This window comes from Limanda limanda, chromosome 7, assembly GCF_963576545.1.
Source record: "Limanda limanda chromosome 7, fLimLim1.1, whole genome shotgun sequence".
In the NCBI taxonomy this organism is placed as follows: domain Eukaryota; kingdom Metazoa; phylum Chordata; class Actinopteri; order Pleuronectiformes; family Pleuronectidae; genus Limanda; species Limanda limanda.
The window spans coordinates 21630935-21647187 of NC_083642.1; the positions used below are offsets into that span (position 1 = coordinate 21630935).

The window sequence follows — 16253 nt, forward strand, 5'->3', positions numbered from 1 at the left end:
AGCTCAGGTGTAGCCGAGCAGGCAGCAGGCTAGGAGTTGCAGTCGGCGCGCTGACTGTGACGTCACATGAATTTCAAACCTCTATATCGCTTAAACAAGGGAGTTAGAATAAAATTCACCCCCCTCAGAGTTGTCATGAAGGAAGAACCTCGTGATTGAGACTAAAACCAATTTTTGAACCATTCTGTAAACAGGTTTAATTCTGCTCTAAAGTCGGGCTTTTTAACATGGGAGACAATGGGACTTTCTGTTTCTTGGACCCGGCCCTCTACGGTCACCCAGTGAACTGCAGCCTTTTACACTTCCTTATCGGTCTCATCGCTCAGCCCAGGATGTTGCCCCTTGGTTTGGATGCCTTTACCATAAGTGTCAGTATATGCGCGCAGTAGAATTTCTGTGTCGGCTGATTTGACCACAGAGATGCGAGTGTCGTCTGGCTTGACCGCAGTCACAGAGCGCTGGAGATCACATACAAAAAATAAATAAAAACTATTCACTTTCCAAATAATATCCCAGAGGGGAGGTTGGGATCCACTGATGTAAGTTAATCTGTCCAATTGCTCTAAATAAATAAATACTGCTGTGACACTGGTGCGTAATGCTGCGCGATGGATGCACGCAAATGGAAGGATGAGGAGGAAGCGAGGGTTCAGCGATGTCTGATCATCTAATATAGATTATTATTATTATAGATTCTATTGATCTGTGATCTGTGATCTTTGTGCTGAACTAAGTCCAATATCACACAGAGCATATAATGTTAAATATGCTCAATTCTATAGATTGGGGACTACACAGTTGTCTCTGAATCTAATAATCCTGCCGTTTTGGATGATTAAATACGAACAGGTGAAGATTTCGAGTCATGTCTCCTTCTTTCAACATTGGGCTCAACACTATAATGTGAGTTTTCAATTGTACATTTAATTTACAATTCGAAATTAAAATGTCCATGTCACACCTGAATAACAGGGCTGAATAACCTAATTAACCTGGAGACAATGAACGCATGATTTACAGCATCGCCAATTTGTCTCGTGGCAGCTGCGTCAAGCTCAAAGACGTCTTACCGGAAACAAGAAGATTTTATCTTAAAACTAAAAGCATATTTATTTTAAATCCGGGTTCACCCCGGTCGGTTAAAATAAAAACATAAACGTATTCATGATAAGGGAAATAAATTATAATACAAAGTACTTAAAAGATCCAGCCTCTGGGTTCGTGCTGACAGTAATTCAGGAGAGGGACTTTTATTTTGAAAGGTTGCTGTTGTGACTCTGTGGTAGTTTCTCGTTAGCTTGGAGCTGCAGCGGTCTGACAGCAGCACTGGTGTGTTTACCAGCAGAGCAGAAGCTGCATGTGTGTGGACGTGTGGTCTCCTCTCTGTGCTGGGGAACATGGTGGACATCCCTCCCGGCTCGGTGGCTTCCTCTCTGTGTGCTGCGTCGCCGCCTCGAACACACAGCGGGCAGCGAGCGTAAACGTGCAACTTCCGCCTTTTGACACCATCTCCCTCAAGCCTCCCTCCATTCCCCAGCCCTCCAGCCCGCCGCCTCGTCCACTCACACACGTTGTTTCCTGCTGCAGGCTGAGGCGTGCACACACACACACACACACACACACAACACACAGGTAAGCGTGTGGAAGTTGAAGTCACTGAGTCTGGAGACAGCCGCAGGGATTGGTCTCAAAACAAACAGCTGTGGCTGACATGGTGTTGCCCAGGCAGCACAGATTTGTGCGACCGGACGTTTGTGTTGAAATCTGATCTCTGGTCTGTTTCATCAGTCTGTGGAAGATTTAGATAATGCTGTGCAGTGATGTTTTCACGAGTGTTTAATCATCTCAATTGTATGAATTGTTGTTTTCTTTACCCTGGAATGAACCATTTTTATTTAAATACTTTATATTTACATCAGGAGCGGGTCCTCTCTATGGAGGTCGCCATTTTCTTTACAGTATCCCCATCTGGACAAACTAAACACCTTTTGATTATTTATGACAACTGAAGGCTACCTCAGGTTCTCTCTCATGTTGGGAAGGGGGTAGGTGAGGTGAGGGGTATTCAGCTGCAACATGCAAGTTCACCACTAGATGTCACTACCATTTACACTGAACCCTTGAATACAGACATCTGACAGTTTGCTGTCTCACTGGCTTACCTTCTGACTAACTGTCACTACCTACTTACTTACCTACCTATCCATTTACTTACTGGCTTTCCTACTTACTTACCTACAACTTATCTTACCTATCCATTTACTTACTTGCTTACTTCCTTGCTTACCTACTTAATTATCTATCTATTCACTTCCTTCCCTATCTACTTACCTAGATTGACGCTGGTACCTCCTGGTAGAGGCTAACCACACTGAACCTGTGGCTGGAGCAGACTTCCCAGTGTTTGCATTCAAAGAAAACGTAACCCGTGTGACCATTAGTGGAGGTTCTCCGTTGTCTCTGATCTCAGCGAAACCCTCAGTTTCTCTCTGCCACACTGCTGTGTTTCTATGCAATTCATATGTGTTAAATACAACATACCTGTAAGTTGGTAATATAACGCAGCTGATCGTTTGGGTATAATCAAAGTATTGTGGATGCATTTAAAATATGCTTATAAGCTTTATTCGTGACTCGCAGGTCAAATAAGATTAAATGGATATGTTAACTGTTAACATATCCATAAAATAATGCAATAAATTCCTCAGCACAGCATGAGAGGTGGGACATTGCTATCATCACGATATGCCTTATCACATCTAATCTTATTGTTTAAAAACATATACAGTGTTAATCATTACAAAAAATTGTGACTGTGATTGTATGTGAAATATCGGATGAAACACATCATATTAATAGAACTGTAATAATAACTGCTTTGAAAAGTCCCTGATTTTCACCTTTGTGTTTTCCTCTCACCTCACAGCAGATGTGTTTTATTATTTCCAGCTGCAGCAGAAGAGAACCAGTCCCTGAAGCACTCCCATCATCATCATCTCCTGCTGCACCAATCAGAAGATGGACTAACATTTAAAAAACACTTACCAGCTCCTCAGCGTATCCCTCACCTGAAGGGCCCCTGAGCACGCAGCAGGATGTCAAACAGCAGGCAGTCTGCCCGGCATCCGCTGTGGCACCTCCTGCCGCCGTTCAGCACGCGGCAGGAGCGAGTGGTGCTGGCCCGCAGCGAGAGCCAGCCAGGGGAACATGTCCTGAAGATCACAGTCACAGAGACCACAGTAATCGAGAATGAGTCTGGGGTGTGGAACTGGCGCTCACTCACCTACCTGGGCCTCTGGTACTTCTTCAGCTTCTGCACTCTGTTCCTCAACAAATACATCCTGTCATTGTTGGAGGGGGAGCCCAGCATGCTGGGTAAGGACATACTATATTTCTGCTACTTTTCATATTGATATATACTAGAATTAATGCAGTATAATGAATCATGAATATGCATGATGCCACGAGTGTTCAGACTGACTTTCTTCCAGGCTTATAAAACAAGGGACACCTCAATAGCAAGACTTTCTGCCACATGCCAAAAGTTTGCTCACTGTATTTACTCAGAATCTTACAGCCTTAAGCAGTTTCACTTTATGTTTGAATATAATATAATATTACATAGTTTACAATGGTGGATTTTCTACCTCAATAATGTATGTGTCATTACAGGATAATTCTCACTGACTTTAGTAAATGGAAATAAAAGGCTGATTCTAAAAAACACAGCGTGCAGCAGGTAGAGCTGCAGCTACTGACTATAACTGGAATGAGCCTGTGAGCTTTGTCGTCGGGAAGAACAAGGTGACAGTGAATTAGTTTCAGGTGTTTGACAAGGAGCTGTTTGACATTCACGTTGCAGGGGTTGGCTGCTGTAGCTCTACTGTGTCTCTCTCACGCTCCCCAGGTGCTGTTCAGATGGTGTCCACCACGGTCATTGGCTTCCTGAAGATGTATGTCCCCTGTTGCCTGTACCAGCACAAGACCAGAACCGAGTACCCTCCCAACTTCATCATGATCATGTTATTTGTTGGACTCATCAGGTTAGCTCATCTTTCGACAAACTGCAGGATTACTTCAAAGACACATGTTTCTGAGGCTTTTACCAGTGTTTTTGTACTGATGCAACTCAAATTTGCTAATCACAACAATTTCGTATAAGAAAGTAGTGGAAACGTTATCATGGGTCTTTTAAATTCTCCGCTTCTTGGTCAGGTTCACCAGCGTGGTTCTGGGCCTGGTGAGCCTGAAGAATGTGGCAGTGTCGTTTGCAGAGACGGTGAAGAGCTCAGCGCCCATCTTCACTGTCATCATGTCCCGGCTGATCCTCGGGGAGTACACAGGTAGACACTGACATTTAGTGGTACACTAATCTGTGTATGTGCGTATGAGTTCAAGAAATGTGGTAATACCAGCTGTTGAGGATGGTATCTGTTGACGTATTTTAACCAAGGTGTCATGTAGCTCCCAAAATAATGGAAAAATATCATTCCATCAAATTAATATCCCATATATAGATTATATACACAAATTACAATATTTACAACATTCATGAGAAAAGACATAAATGGAGAGGTTTATTAATGTGTAAAGTATATCTATAAAAGAACATGTCTGACAGGAGTATATGTGAGTGGGCATATTGTATATCTAAGCAATCTAGTTGAAATCATAATCTACCATCAGCTGCTGGATCTGCAACAATATATAATTCTGAGCTGTGTTTACAAGAATGTTTCCCCCTCAGCAAGAACACACTTTTTTCCTTTTTCTTGAATGAACATAGTTTTGGATTTATTGTTTTTATGCCCTGGAGGAGAACCCACCTTTAACCAACTCACATTATCAAGAGATATCTTTAGAGACGACTCACGGTCTGGCTGACAACAAGTGACACCAACTTCCTGAAAAGCAAGTGACCCTCCATAATTCTGGTTATTCTGCTATTTAGAATGGGATGCAAAGCTTTCAAAGCAATTGCACAATATTTGTACAGCATCAATTCTTTTTTTCAAGTAAAAAAATCTGTAAGGTTACTATAACAGGATATTCACTTTCAATAACAACGTGCTGTTTGGTTGGGAAGCTGTAGAACTGGTGCATAGTGTGATTCCATGCATTGGACTTTTCTTCCTCTCTGACCTGACTCCCCCTCATTGTTTCCAGCAGCGTAGAGTTTGACGTCCTTGTTTTGCAATGCACAACTGTAAGAAAAACACCAGCTTGAAAAAATACAATCCAAGGCATACACTTTGGACAGTTTGGAACCATTTCTCTAACTGGAACAGACGCTTGAATACCTCGTGTAAATAATACCAGAAGCACTTCCTGAAATGAAGTAATGAGTTATGTGGCATTTAAGAGTTCTCCCCCTATTCATTGTGTTTGCTGTTTGTTTTGCAAACTACAGGACTGTGGGTGAACCTGTCCTTGTTCCCTGTCATGGCCGGCCTGGCCCTCTGCACAGCCACAGAGATCAGCTTCAACATGCTTGGCTTCTCTGCCGCGCTCTCCACCAACGTCATGGACTGGTAATGCATCAAACAACACAGCCACGCCCCAGCAGTTTAATGATTCATATAACCGCTACTCTCTTATCTCAGTTTACAGAACGTGTTCTCTAAAAAGCTGCTCAGCGGAGACACATACAAGTTCAGGTAAAATACTGTGGCACTTTCCATTTATAAATGTAAAATGGCACCTTTCTCTAAAACTAGACACTCATTAATGATCTGATGAATGTATTTTAGCCCTCCAGAGCTGCAGTTCTACACCAGTGCAGCAGCAGTCATCATGCTTATACCTGCCTGGGTGTTCCTCATGGTAGGTGTACATGGAAATGTTGTGACAATTATTATTGCACTAAATTATTTGCAAGGCTGAACCAGTGTAATTACTGTACACATTATAATTAAGTCAATTGTGGGACTGGTTTTCTGCATGTGGCAGGACTTAAGGTGAATGCTGTTGTATGAGTGTAAATGGCACAAAGTGTAACTGTGTTTTCAGGACCTTCCGGTGCTTGGGAAGAATGGGCGAAGCTTTATCTTCAGTCAAGACATAGTCCTGTTGCTGCTATTTGACGGCGGCCTGTTCCACCTGCAGAGCGTCACCGCCTATGCTCTCATGGGTCGGATTTCCCCTGTTACATTCAGGTAGGAAACTTGTGCAAACCTGTGTAACCACTCCTTTGTGAGTATGATCACGCGTTTTTTTAGATACCAACAAAGTGTTTCTGCAGATTTCTGCCATTCACAATGTACACCCTCAGCTTCTCTTTGTCTTAAAGGGGAACTGTGGCTATTTTATACATCAAGTCTGCTTATAGGTCTTTGTGGTCATAATGGCATATGTCTGGATTTGAGGAATTCAAGCTTTTAAAATGAAAGCATCAGAAGCTCACTTCTCAAATCTGCTAAAGCTACTGACCAGACTGCCAGTGGTAAATTGTCACCACTTTAAATCTTGACTGCATTATGGAAATGTTGTATTGTAAGGCCAGTTTCTAGTTGACTAAAGTCTTACCTTGCATGGTCTACAAACAACTTTACATATACATTCATACTTATCTACAAACAACTGTGACACTGATTTCCTCTTAACTCTCTGATTGACAAGCCACCTTTGTTTACACTTTTTTTAACAACGCTTATACTTTCTTCCTCCATCAGTGTTGCCAGTACTGTCAAGCACGCCCTCTCAGTGTGGATGAGCATCATCGTGTTCAGTAACAAGATCACAGTCCTCAACGCCGCTGGCACCGTCTTCGTGTTCATCGGGGTCTTCTTTTACAACAAGGCCAGACAGATCCAGAGACTGAGCTTACAGGCGATGGCTGCCGCGCAGAACCAGAAACCACTACCGGACCACCAGGACTTCCTCGCTGCTCAGACTCACAAAGATTTCGGCACTTGAAAGACAGACGTGCTGCTTGAAATGGGATCAAATTATCAAACGATGATCTGTTTGCTCGCCTGTGGCTGTCCAGACGGGATGACTGGATATTTACAAAAGAGAAGCATCAATATGCAACCTTTGCTCGGCAACAAGAGGTGATTGATTCCATTGGTCTGAAAGTCCATGCAGCTAAAAGTTTCAGTCTGCAGCTTTTAGTGGCATTTAGCAGTTAAGTTGCACACTGCAAACAACTGCCCCCTACCCCTCCCCGGCTACCGTTGAAACTTGGCGGTTCAACATGTCAGACTATGTGACACAAGGAGTTTTAGCTGATTTATACTAATATAAACATAGTTATAAACATTATATTCCATTTCTGTTGTGAGGTCCATGTGAATCCTACACACCGGACCTTTTCATTGATTTTCATGGACAGAAAAACAAAGCCTGTCACCATCTCTTGATCTGAGCGACGACTGTGAAGTTCCACTGACTGAACTGAAACCCAGCCAAACGGTTTATATTCCTCATGATCACCAGCTTCCAGAATCGGACCACACTCTGAATTATTTGAAAAGTTTTCACACTGAACGTCGGAGATGAGTTTTTTATTCTGTCAACTTTTTACACTTCAGCTTTCCTGTTAACCTGCTGCGCCTGTTTCCAGCAGTTTAAGCCGCTGAAGTAACGGGATGAAAGATGGCCCAGAATATTTTTTCACGCTGCAATAGTTTCGTAAAATTGCTTTAAAGAAAAACCACTAATGTTTTTTTATATTCAGTGTCAATGTCATGTCTTAATGCTAGAAGAAGACTTTGGTGTGTGGCTTGGCTCAGGTCACTGGTCTGACCATGTCAACACTAGTCCTGTGGAACAGAATCTTTCTTTGTCCTTTATAATCCTCCCTGAATCTATGCTTTGTTGAAAACTGGTTTTTAAAATGAGGGAGCTCCGGGTTCTCTGAAGGAAGGGACTTCTGTAAACTTTTCGTTTTACAATTCCAGTGCCAGCTGACTTTTGATCTCATCTGTGGTACAGCAGCTGCTGAATGTAGTGTGCTATAGCGAGTAGGAGAGCATCGAAGCTGTAAGATTTGACTGTTGTGACGGGGTAACCGACAATGTCATGTTTGAACTGTGAACAAGGCACAAATGCCTGAGATGTGAGGCTGTTTGGAGGTTTGTTGAGCCAAAGCTAAGCCTGGTTGACCTTCTCTTTTACAGTTGTTTTCTCCTTGTGCAAAGAGAAATTAATAGCAACGTAACATGTGCTCATTTGTTTTACCTCCATACAAAGTAAATCGTGTTTATTTAGTAGTCATCTGACTGATTGACAGTCACATTGTACAAATATCTCAGGTGATTGCTGTGTTATCAGAAACAAATACAAAACTTAGTTGTAGGGAACCGGTTTTCTTAAAAAGCTTTATGACCCCTTTTCATTTAATGTAAAACATATTTCTATGTGCTACCGCGTGGCCTACTCTTAACGTTCAAGATTTCAGGATAAGAGCTGAAACAACATAATTAAAGTTCACATTCACCAGGTGATACCAGCGCCTCCCTTTGTGTTCTTCTAACAACACATTAGTGCCGCTTTTATCATCTGGCCAAAAATAAACGGCAGGGGACTTATAATCCATTCATGATGTTTATTCTCAGATTGCAGCTTCAATCAAACAGCTTCTAGTCTGCTGCTCTGCTCATGTGTCCAGGCCTCTTTCTGTTTATCTTCTACTTGATTCGTTAGTGAGTGACAAAGTCCATCAGGTCCCTGATAGGACACATCTTTGGTAATTATTGTCACACAGTAACATGTTTTCTCTTTTCAAATGTATTTTTATCAAATGTTTTACATATGCTTAACTTTTTGTGCCTCAGCAAAACTTGTTCATTCTTTTCTGATTTGAACATTTTATGAATTTATGTAATAAACATGTTCATTCTACATGTTTCCTCTCATTGTCTGAGTGTTTCTCAGTAAAATGCTGATAAAAAGCAATACTATGAATTAATGCTGCTACCATACAAACATCTTTGTACACTTAACTTCTATTATTTAGTCTTTGAAGTGCTGCCTCAAGGGTCAAATTCATATAGTTTGTGTGTTGGTATCATTACATGTCATCAGGCGGACGCTTTTATCCAAAGCGACTTACAATTGGTGCATTCAACATCTGTGAGTGGCCATTTACAGGTTCAGTATCTTGCCCAGCATGCAGATGGGGAAGACTGAGGATTGAACAGCCGACCGTCTGGTTGCAGGATAACAACTCTAACCCTAACTCTAACCCTCAGCCACAGCCCCTCTTTAAAGGTACAGCCATTGGTGCTCGACCATTCGTGACACAATGACATTTCACTCTGTTTTTAGAGCATCAAAAAATTAATTTAAACAAAACTTACCAGAAAAACCCTTTAACGAACATCATTGTTATAAGAACCAACTACAATGACGGAAGCCATCTTTGAGAGAATCTTCTTATATAGAGGTGGTGAAATTTCTGACATATAATGCAACCAGCCACCAGGAGGTGAGCTGAACACTTTGGCTTCACTTTTGAGGAGCTTTCTGGCACCAGGCAAATGGTGTAACCATGCTAATGTGAGTTAAGATTATAAACTAAAAGTTCTCTAAAGCTGTCGTTATGAGAAACCCTATTCAAACTATACTCAGTCATTTGAATCTTGATTGTCGCTGCTATAAGTCAATGTCCTCGAACTAGGTTTTTTGAGCCACATGCCATGGCCTTCATTAGCAGATGAGTTGGCTAACTGCGGTGGTAACAGTGCAAAAACCTGCTGTCACGACTTTAATTCCACTTCTATCATGACACTGTTTCTACAATACCTTCAGGTTAGAAGCAAACACTGGGTAGAAGTTAGTGTCGGGAGTCCCTGCTGACTGTGTGTGGAAGCTGGGGTTGAAGCTAGCTAGCTCCGTGTGGCTTCAAGCTACATGTAGCCTCAAGCAGCTTCAAGCTGTGGAATCAGCAACATAGTTCGGAAACGAGACCGGGGAACCGCTGCATTTTGACCTGCTGGGTGTCACTTTATTTTATTTAGTTGCCATCGTAGCCTACACTGTGTGTATGGAAAGTGGGGAGTAAGTAAATAAACAGCGTTGACTTCTTCTGATTACTCGTGAGGTAGGCTTCTCCAAGCTTGTCTTCCGTTGCGCCACCTACTGTTCTGGCGGTGAATTGTTTTCAGCACGTAGAAGTATAAATGAAAAAGTGTCCGTCCGATCCGTCCGTTCGTCCGCCCGTAACGGATTCGGAGTAGCATAATGGAGCCTTCAGTTGTCATGGAGATGTTTCAGTTGTCACTTTAATTTAGTTGAATCTTAACAATGTCAAATCCCCCCACCACCTGAGGAGCCTCCTCCACATATGATATTATTAAAGAGGACAAAGAGGTCTAACAACAGTTTAGTTTAATTTTTACAGCTAGCACCTAAACATTGTCCACTGTGTTCCAGACACCAGAGTGAGACTGGACAGAAGGTTTTCAGTTTGCAGGACAAACAGTTTGTCACTGTAAGACATCACGTCATCTCGCTGGCGGACAGAACATCTTCATCAGACTCTCGTAGCTTAGGAAGGTGACGGCGTTGACGGGAAAGGCCCTCAGGCTGTTCAGTAGTAGGCCTTTGAAAAGGACCCTGGCTCCCTCCTCTCTCACGCTCACTCTCAGGCAGTGCAGGACTCCGCTGTATACCCGTCCGCCTGCCCCTGACATCTGGAGTCGGGCTTTCACCACGTCCATGGGCGTGGCAAAGATCCAGGTCACCACTCCTGCCGTGCCACCGGCCATCAATATTGCAAAGGTATCTGATGACAGAAAAGTTTAGGACTTGATGTAAATCTAAAGTCAAGTGGGAAACGGGAAACTTAACAGTAGAGATTAAATAACATTTGGGAGAGCTACTGGAAATCTTAACATTGTTCTGTAGTTTTATGTATATAACATATATTTATATCTTGGATGTCTTTTATGAAAGCACTTTTCTACCAAGAAACCCAAAAAGATGAAAGGTAGAGAAAAAAAAGAAAACCCCCAAATGTCCTCATGGCGAATCAAAAATATGAGACAAGTCAAAATGAAGACATTTAAAATAAATAAATAAAAATACAACACTTTGACTTATATCAAAAGTGACAAGTTCAATGACAGAGCACTCACATGCACGCCCTGCTTTAACACTTAAGAGTGGGTAGCCCGCCTGCCTGACCCTTGGTGCTGGTGCGAACATCATGGCGACAACAACCAATCACACTTTTATACTGACAGATAACATTGACAGCTTTGGTGATAATGTGCCACGCTGGCTGTCTATGCAATGCTCAAACCAAAGTCCACAACCAAATAAACCCACTCCAGGTTCATCAGCTCCTCCTCCTCCCTCCAGGCTCATTCGGACATTTGCTGTCAGGCAGAGCCTGTATTTGTATTGCATTCACAACACAAGCAAACACAATCAAACAAAGCAAAGCAGTAAAACCAAAGCACAGTGCAGTAACGCATGGTGTCATCCCATTCAAACTTAATGAGCAGTATTTCGATTGAAGCCTCAAACTTATGTGTGTTAGTGCTTCATTAGGGTTAGTGCTGTTGAGTCGATCTCTCTGGAGCTGACCTGATTCTTTGCCGCTCCCTGTCAGAGCCAATCGAGTGACCTCATAGGGCATAAAGTAGAGTCCGTAGCAGGGTACATCCCTCAGGGCGAGAGCCAGCCCTCCTCTGAACAGACCTCTGGGTCCTTCCTCCCTCAGGATGACGGAAACACAGTGAATGGGTCCACGGTATCGGTGAGCAGATGTTTGACCCTGCAGACGCACCTTCACCAGGTCGACAGGTGCACAAACAAACACCTGAAACATGACATTAATAAAAGGGTTAGTCCACCTAAATTAAAAGCCATGAGGATTTGTTTTTATTTTAGACAGTATTTTTGCTTGAGCTTATATAGGCTCAGCTTGTGCTGAAACTGTGAACGTGCGGATTTCCTGTGCTCCAGGGTGTTGTTGGACAAACAGAAAAATGCTTCCACCCTTTATCCCACCCTGTTCTTTTGTTGGCGGTGGAACTTGATCTGCAGGGCTACAACTGAAACCCACATGCTTGCTCCTTGAAGACAGGTTTTCACCTACTGAATACAATGGTCCAGTGTGGATTGGTGAGAGTGAATTTACTGCATGATAGGGCTGTGACTATATATACTATATATACAGTCTATGCTGTAACCACATGAAAAGGGTTATTTGATCCCTACCTATGAGTTGATACTGTCAGCGAGTGTCCAAGCAGAAGTTATGATTCCTGTTATAAAAGTTAATTTTTTTTATCCTGTGATAATAGTAGCTTTGGCTACTTGGTGACTCTGTCACTAATGTCTATGGCTCAATTGATCTCAAAGCATGTGATCTCAAAAAATGTTTCTCTCTCTGTTCCTTTGTGAAAATTTCCAGTCAGCTCTTGGTACAGAGGAGCCTCTTGGAAGCCTCCTGGTGGTCAGATAACATACTGACTGACATTAGACAGTATTCCTGATCCACTGAGGATGATTCCTTATGAGTTTGATGACCTGCTAAACTTTCCTACAGCACCAGCTCGGCAGGATTGATTTTTTAATTAGGATTAATTACCTTGGTCCCTGTTGGTGAATGTACAAGGCTAAAGGTTGGGTTTATTATTGACAATGGTATGGTGTTCATGCTTATTTCTGATTGAGTCCTGTTGATGTTAATGAGTCCCTGACCATCGCCTTCCAAATTAGTTACACAGTTAACTTTGACTTACACTTGTGTCAATGACAAGGAATTTTCTAACTATTGTTGCACCCTGAACATAAGAACCAGGGTCAATTACCACTTGAAAACAATAACTATCAACCTTAAATTGTATTTATGTATATAACCCTTTTTATAGTCTTGATGACCACTGAAAGTGCTTCACAGTACAGTTATGGTATTCACACATTCATACAGTGCTGCACTTTCTCTATCATAAACTAGTCAGACACAGGTGGCACAGCCAGTTCAGTACCTTAACCAGGGACACTTAACCAGGGATCAAACCACCAGCCTTCTGGTTAATGGATGGCCCACATTTTCACAGCTGCCCACCTAGAAGGATACTTCACTCATTATCTACTCACCGCTATTCCGATAGAGGGGTGGGTCAATTGTTTGAATCCACAAAACAGTTTTGGAGTGTCAGGGATAAACAGCATTGCAGCCAAATCCAATACAATTTAAGTAAATGGTGACCACTTCTTTAAACTTAAAACAACAGAAAAGAACACAACTTGAGACCATCCTGCTCCTCTGGTGTCATCCAAGTGTCCGTAAGCCCCGAGAGTGAAATTCAACTCGAAACAGTGTCATTCACATCATGTTTTTAGCCTAAATGTCTGCAGTGATCCATGCATAAACACGTCTCCAGAAGAGGGCAGCAGAGGACACATGGTGTAAATAATGCTGTTTCAAGAAGAATATGAATGTTGGGGTTTAGGGACACTTGGATGACACCACACGAGTATGGTGGAGGCATTTTATGTTTTTTCTTTTCTTTTACTTTTCATTGACTTCACTTGTATTGGATTTGGCGCTGCGTTGCACGCTTTCCCCCCCCTGGAACTCCTAAAGTTTTTCGTGGACTCAAACACTTGACCGACCCCTCCATCGGCATAGTGGTGTGTAGACGAATGAGTGAATTTTCATTTTTGGGTGAACTATCCCTTTAACATAATTGATTGCTACACTTGTGGTTTTCATGAGCCTCTTGCCTCTCCTCAACACCTGTTGCACAACACTTCATATTCTCAAACCTGTTCTGACCATAGATTTTATATAAAGATGGACGATGTGCCAGCTCCTTAAAAGTGAAGCCAAAGCATCTGAATCGCCCTCTGGACATCCTCCTTCATGTTAATGGAGTTGTAATTTTTTTCAAACAATGGTTTCTGTCACTTTAGTTAGTTCTTATCACATTGATGTCTGTCCAAAAGTAGATTTTTCAGATAAGTTTGGTTTTAATTAGTTAATTGATGTTATAAAACAGGGTGAAACTGGATGTACAGATGAGACTGACTTGCGATTGGTGCTGTCACTACTACTACGCAAATATTTGAGCTTCATTTCCCGATAGTGGGAGGAAGTGTGGTCCATCTTTATGTACAGTCTCTTATTCTGACCAACACTTCTTCTATGGGTTGCAGTGAACACTAGGACCTCAAGGGGCCAGATTAAATCTTATTTTCCCACGACCCCTTCACCTACTCTTTAGCAGCTGTGGAACACACACATCCTAAATGAGACTAGAAATAATTTGCTGCTGCCGTTATGAATGGAGAATTGTCACATTCTGGGAATGGTCAATTCTGGGAATGGTCAATTCTATAATACTGTGGAGCCCTACAGTCCTGGCAGTAATATCTGCAGCCATTGTCCTTCCAAGTGCTCTGGATGAAAGCAGCCGGTGAACATCATGTGTTCTTACCTGCATCAGACCTGAGAAGCAGCCAGCAGTGAAGACGTGTGCAGTCGAGGCCGGTTTGCTACGGTCACAGCGCTGAGACTGAGTAAGGTAATCTAAGGCGTTAGAGTAAGAGCCAAAAACAATGGAGTTGATGATGCCGGTTGTCAGCACAGGAAATGCCATGCCCTTGAAGAAACCATGGAGCTGATGTAAAAATCAAATGAATACAGTAAGTGAGCATCAATATGTGGAGGCTGGTGCTATTTATGCAGTGACATGTTGTGAAACAGTTGAAAGGTGTGTGGCCTTTACCCCTTCATGACTGTACGTTTTAGCCACACAGTGAAGTATCCCTTTATACATGGACTGGGCCTGCAGACGCACCTACAAATAAAACATGTGTCAGAAAAAAAGCTAGTTTTATGCAAATCATCATGTTTATGATAAAGTGTGTTATCCAACCTTCACAGTGTCTAATGGATGTCCAAGTGCCAGTCCCAGTGCACCTACAATACAATAATCAGCATGCAAATGTTATTTCTGCACATGTATACAACTATAATACTATTACACAAATAGTACTCTATTTAATCGATTTCTTTGTACCTGAAATGCTCCCAGCTATGAACTCCGCAAAAGGCATGACTGTCACAGCTTCACAACCTGCAGAGAAAATAGGCGTGATTGAACAGTGGTAAAGACAATCCCTGAGGCTGATGTTTTACAGCTGCTATATATAGTGGTTAATATATGACTGACCATGATGGGGCAGAGGCTGCTGTAAGCATCAACCGTTGTATATAAAGCTGGGGGCCCCTAGATGGGGCCCGCTTCAGCTGAATCGGTCGACGTGTTAAGTATACTGTTTTTATATAGGATTTTTCCAGTCTTATCAACCACACAAAACACTTTACAAAAAAAGTCGCATGAACCTATTCACGCACACATTCTTTGCAGTGCACTTTAAAAATGACACACCACACAGCCTTAAGCTGTTCAGAATCTTGCTCAAGGACACTTGGACTGACTGGAGGTACCAGGGATTGAACCACCAACAGCCTTTCATGTGTTGTCTGTAATAATATTTTATCACTTTTATTCAAAAAAAAAAAAAAAAAGGTTTATCAAAATTTAAAATTGCTACATGACGTGACACTTTCTTTTAAATAAAAAAAACCCGTCATTGATTTAACAATACATGGAAAAAACATGAAATGTAGGCTGTTGGTGTGGAACATTTAAATGTTCCTAATAATATAAGTTAATGCTCCACATATATTCATTTTCACAAGTAAAGTTAGTAAATGAGTCTCTTCCTTCTGTGCCACAGTTGGTTTATGTTCATTTCAAATGAATATAAACCAGTGTGAAGGCATAATCCCGCTAAACTGTCACACAACACTCCATACTTCTGATAATCCTACTAGGCCTCATCATATGACTTGGGGCATTTCATTTTCACAGGATTTTCAAAAAATGTTTCAAGACTTGACCTTTTCTCCGGTTGTGTACTTATCATCAGGTGAATGAATTAAAGCATTAAGCCACATGCAAACAAAGATGTATTATGTTAGTCAAACTGTGTTACCTGTTGTATAAGTCACCTTAGTGTTTGAACCACGTCCTCATCAAGGTAAACATGGTGGCTGTAGAATTGTACAGGACCCACGTAGCCTACCCTTGATTTAAGGTTTGTAAAAGCCTGATGGATGGGTGGATGGATGGCCACCATGAGAAACATACTTTAGCATTTTATAACAGATTCTCCCTACTACGGTTAAGAAAGCCTCCACATCCGAAACATACGGCCAAACCAGCACCGGTGCAACATGCAGTCTGAACCCGAGGAGCAGTGGACAAGAGTCGGTCTGTAGA

General features: G+C 42.1%; 2 protein-coding genes across 2 annotated transcripts; one reads left to right on the forward strand and one right to left on the reverse strand.

Annotated features, from left to right (window-relative positions):
- The first annotated feature begins 1324 nt into the window (after positions 1–1324).
- On the forward strand, positions 1325–8844 carry LOC133004797 (solute carrier family 35 member E2A-like). The gene is made up of 9 exons (XM_061074317.1): positions 1325–1632; positions 2950–3375; positions 3908–4043; positions 4216–4343; positions 5411–5531; positions 5604–5657; positions 5751–5823; positions 6010–6155; positions 6672–8844. Exons 2-9 carry the CDS (start codon positions 3096–3098, stop codon positions 6913–6915), a joined length of 1182 nt encoding a protein of 393 aa, XP_060930300.1. The 5' UTR covers positions 1325–1632; positions 2950–3095; the 3' UTR covers positions 6916–8844.
- Positions 8845–10208: 1364 nt separating this feature from the next.
- On the reverse strand, positions 10209–16063 carry LOC133005327 (solute carrier family 25 member 45). Its single transcript, XM_061074982.1, has 7 exons — positions 15967–16063; positions 14985–15041; positions 14841–14884; positions 14691–14762; positions 14400–14582; positions 11536–11770; positions 10209–10729 (listed from the first exon to the last, which is right to left on the reverse strand). Exons 2-7 carry the CDS (start codon positions 15019–15021, stop codon positions 10449–10451), a joined length of 852 nt encoding a protein of 283 aa, XP_060930965.1. The 5' UTR covers positions 15022–15041; positions 15967–16063; the 3' UTR covers positions 10209–10448.
- Between the last annotated feature and the right edge of the window lie 190 nt (positions 16064–16253).

Excerpts from the sequence above, each read along its gene's own strand:
- LOC133005327 (XM_061074982.1), bottom strand. The coding sequence starts at position 15,021 with ATGCCTTTTGCGGAGTTCATAGCTGGGAGCATTTCAG. Across the intron at positions 14,885-14,984 it reads CATAGCTGGGAGCATTTCAG|GTGCACTGGGACTGGCACTT; the intron begins GTACAAAGAAAT and ends ATTGTATTGTAG. Across the intron at positions 10,730-11,535 it reads AGGGAGCGGCAAAGAATCAG|ATACCTTTGCAATATTGATG; the intron begins GTCAGCTCCAGA and ends TTCTGTCATCAG.
- LOC133004797 (XM_061074317.1), top strand. The coding sequence starts at position 3,096 with ATGTCAAACAGCAGGCAGTCTGCCCGGCATCCGCTGTGGCACCTCCTG. Across the intron at positions 4,044-4,215 it reads TTATTTGTTGGACTCATCAG|GTTCACCAGCGTGGTTCTGG; the intron begins GTTAGCTCATCT and ends CTTCTTGGTCAG. Across the intron at positions 5,658-5,750 it reads GGAGACACATACAAGTTCAG|CCCTCCAGAGCTGCAGTTCT; the intron begins GTAAAATACTGT and ends AATGTATTTTAG.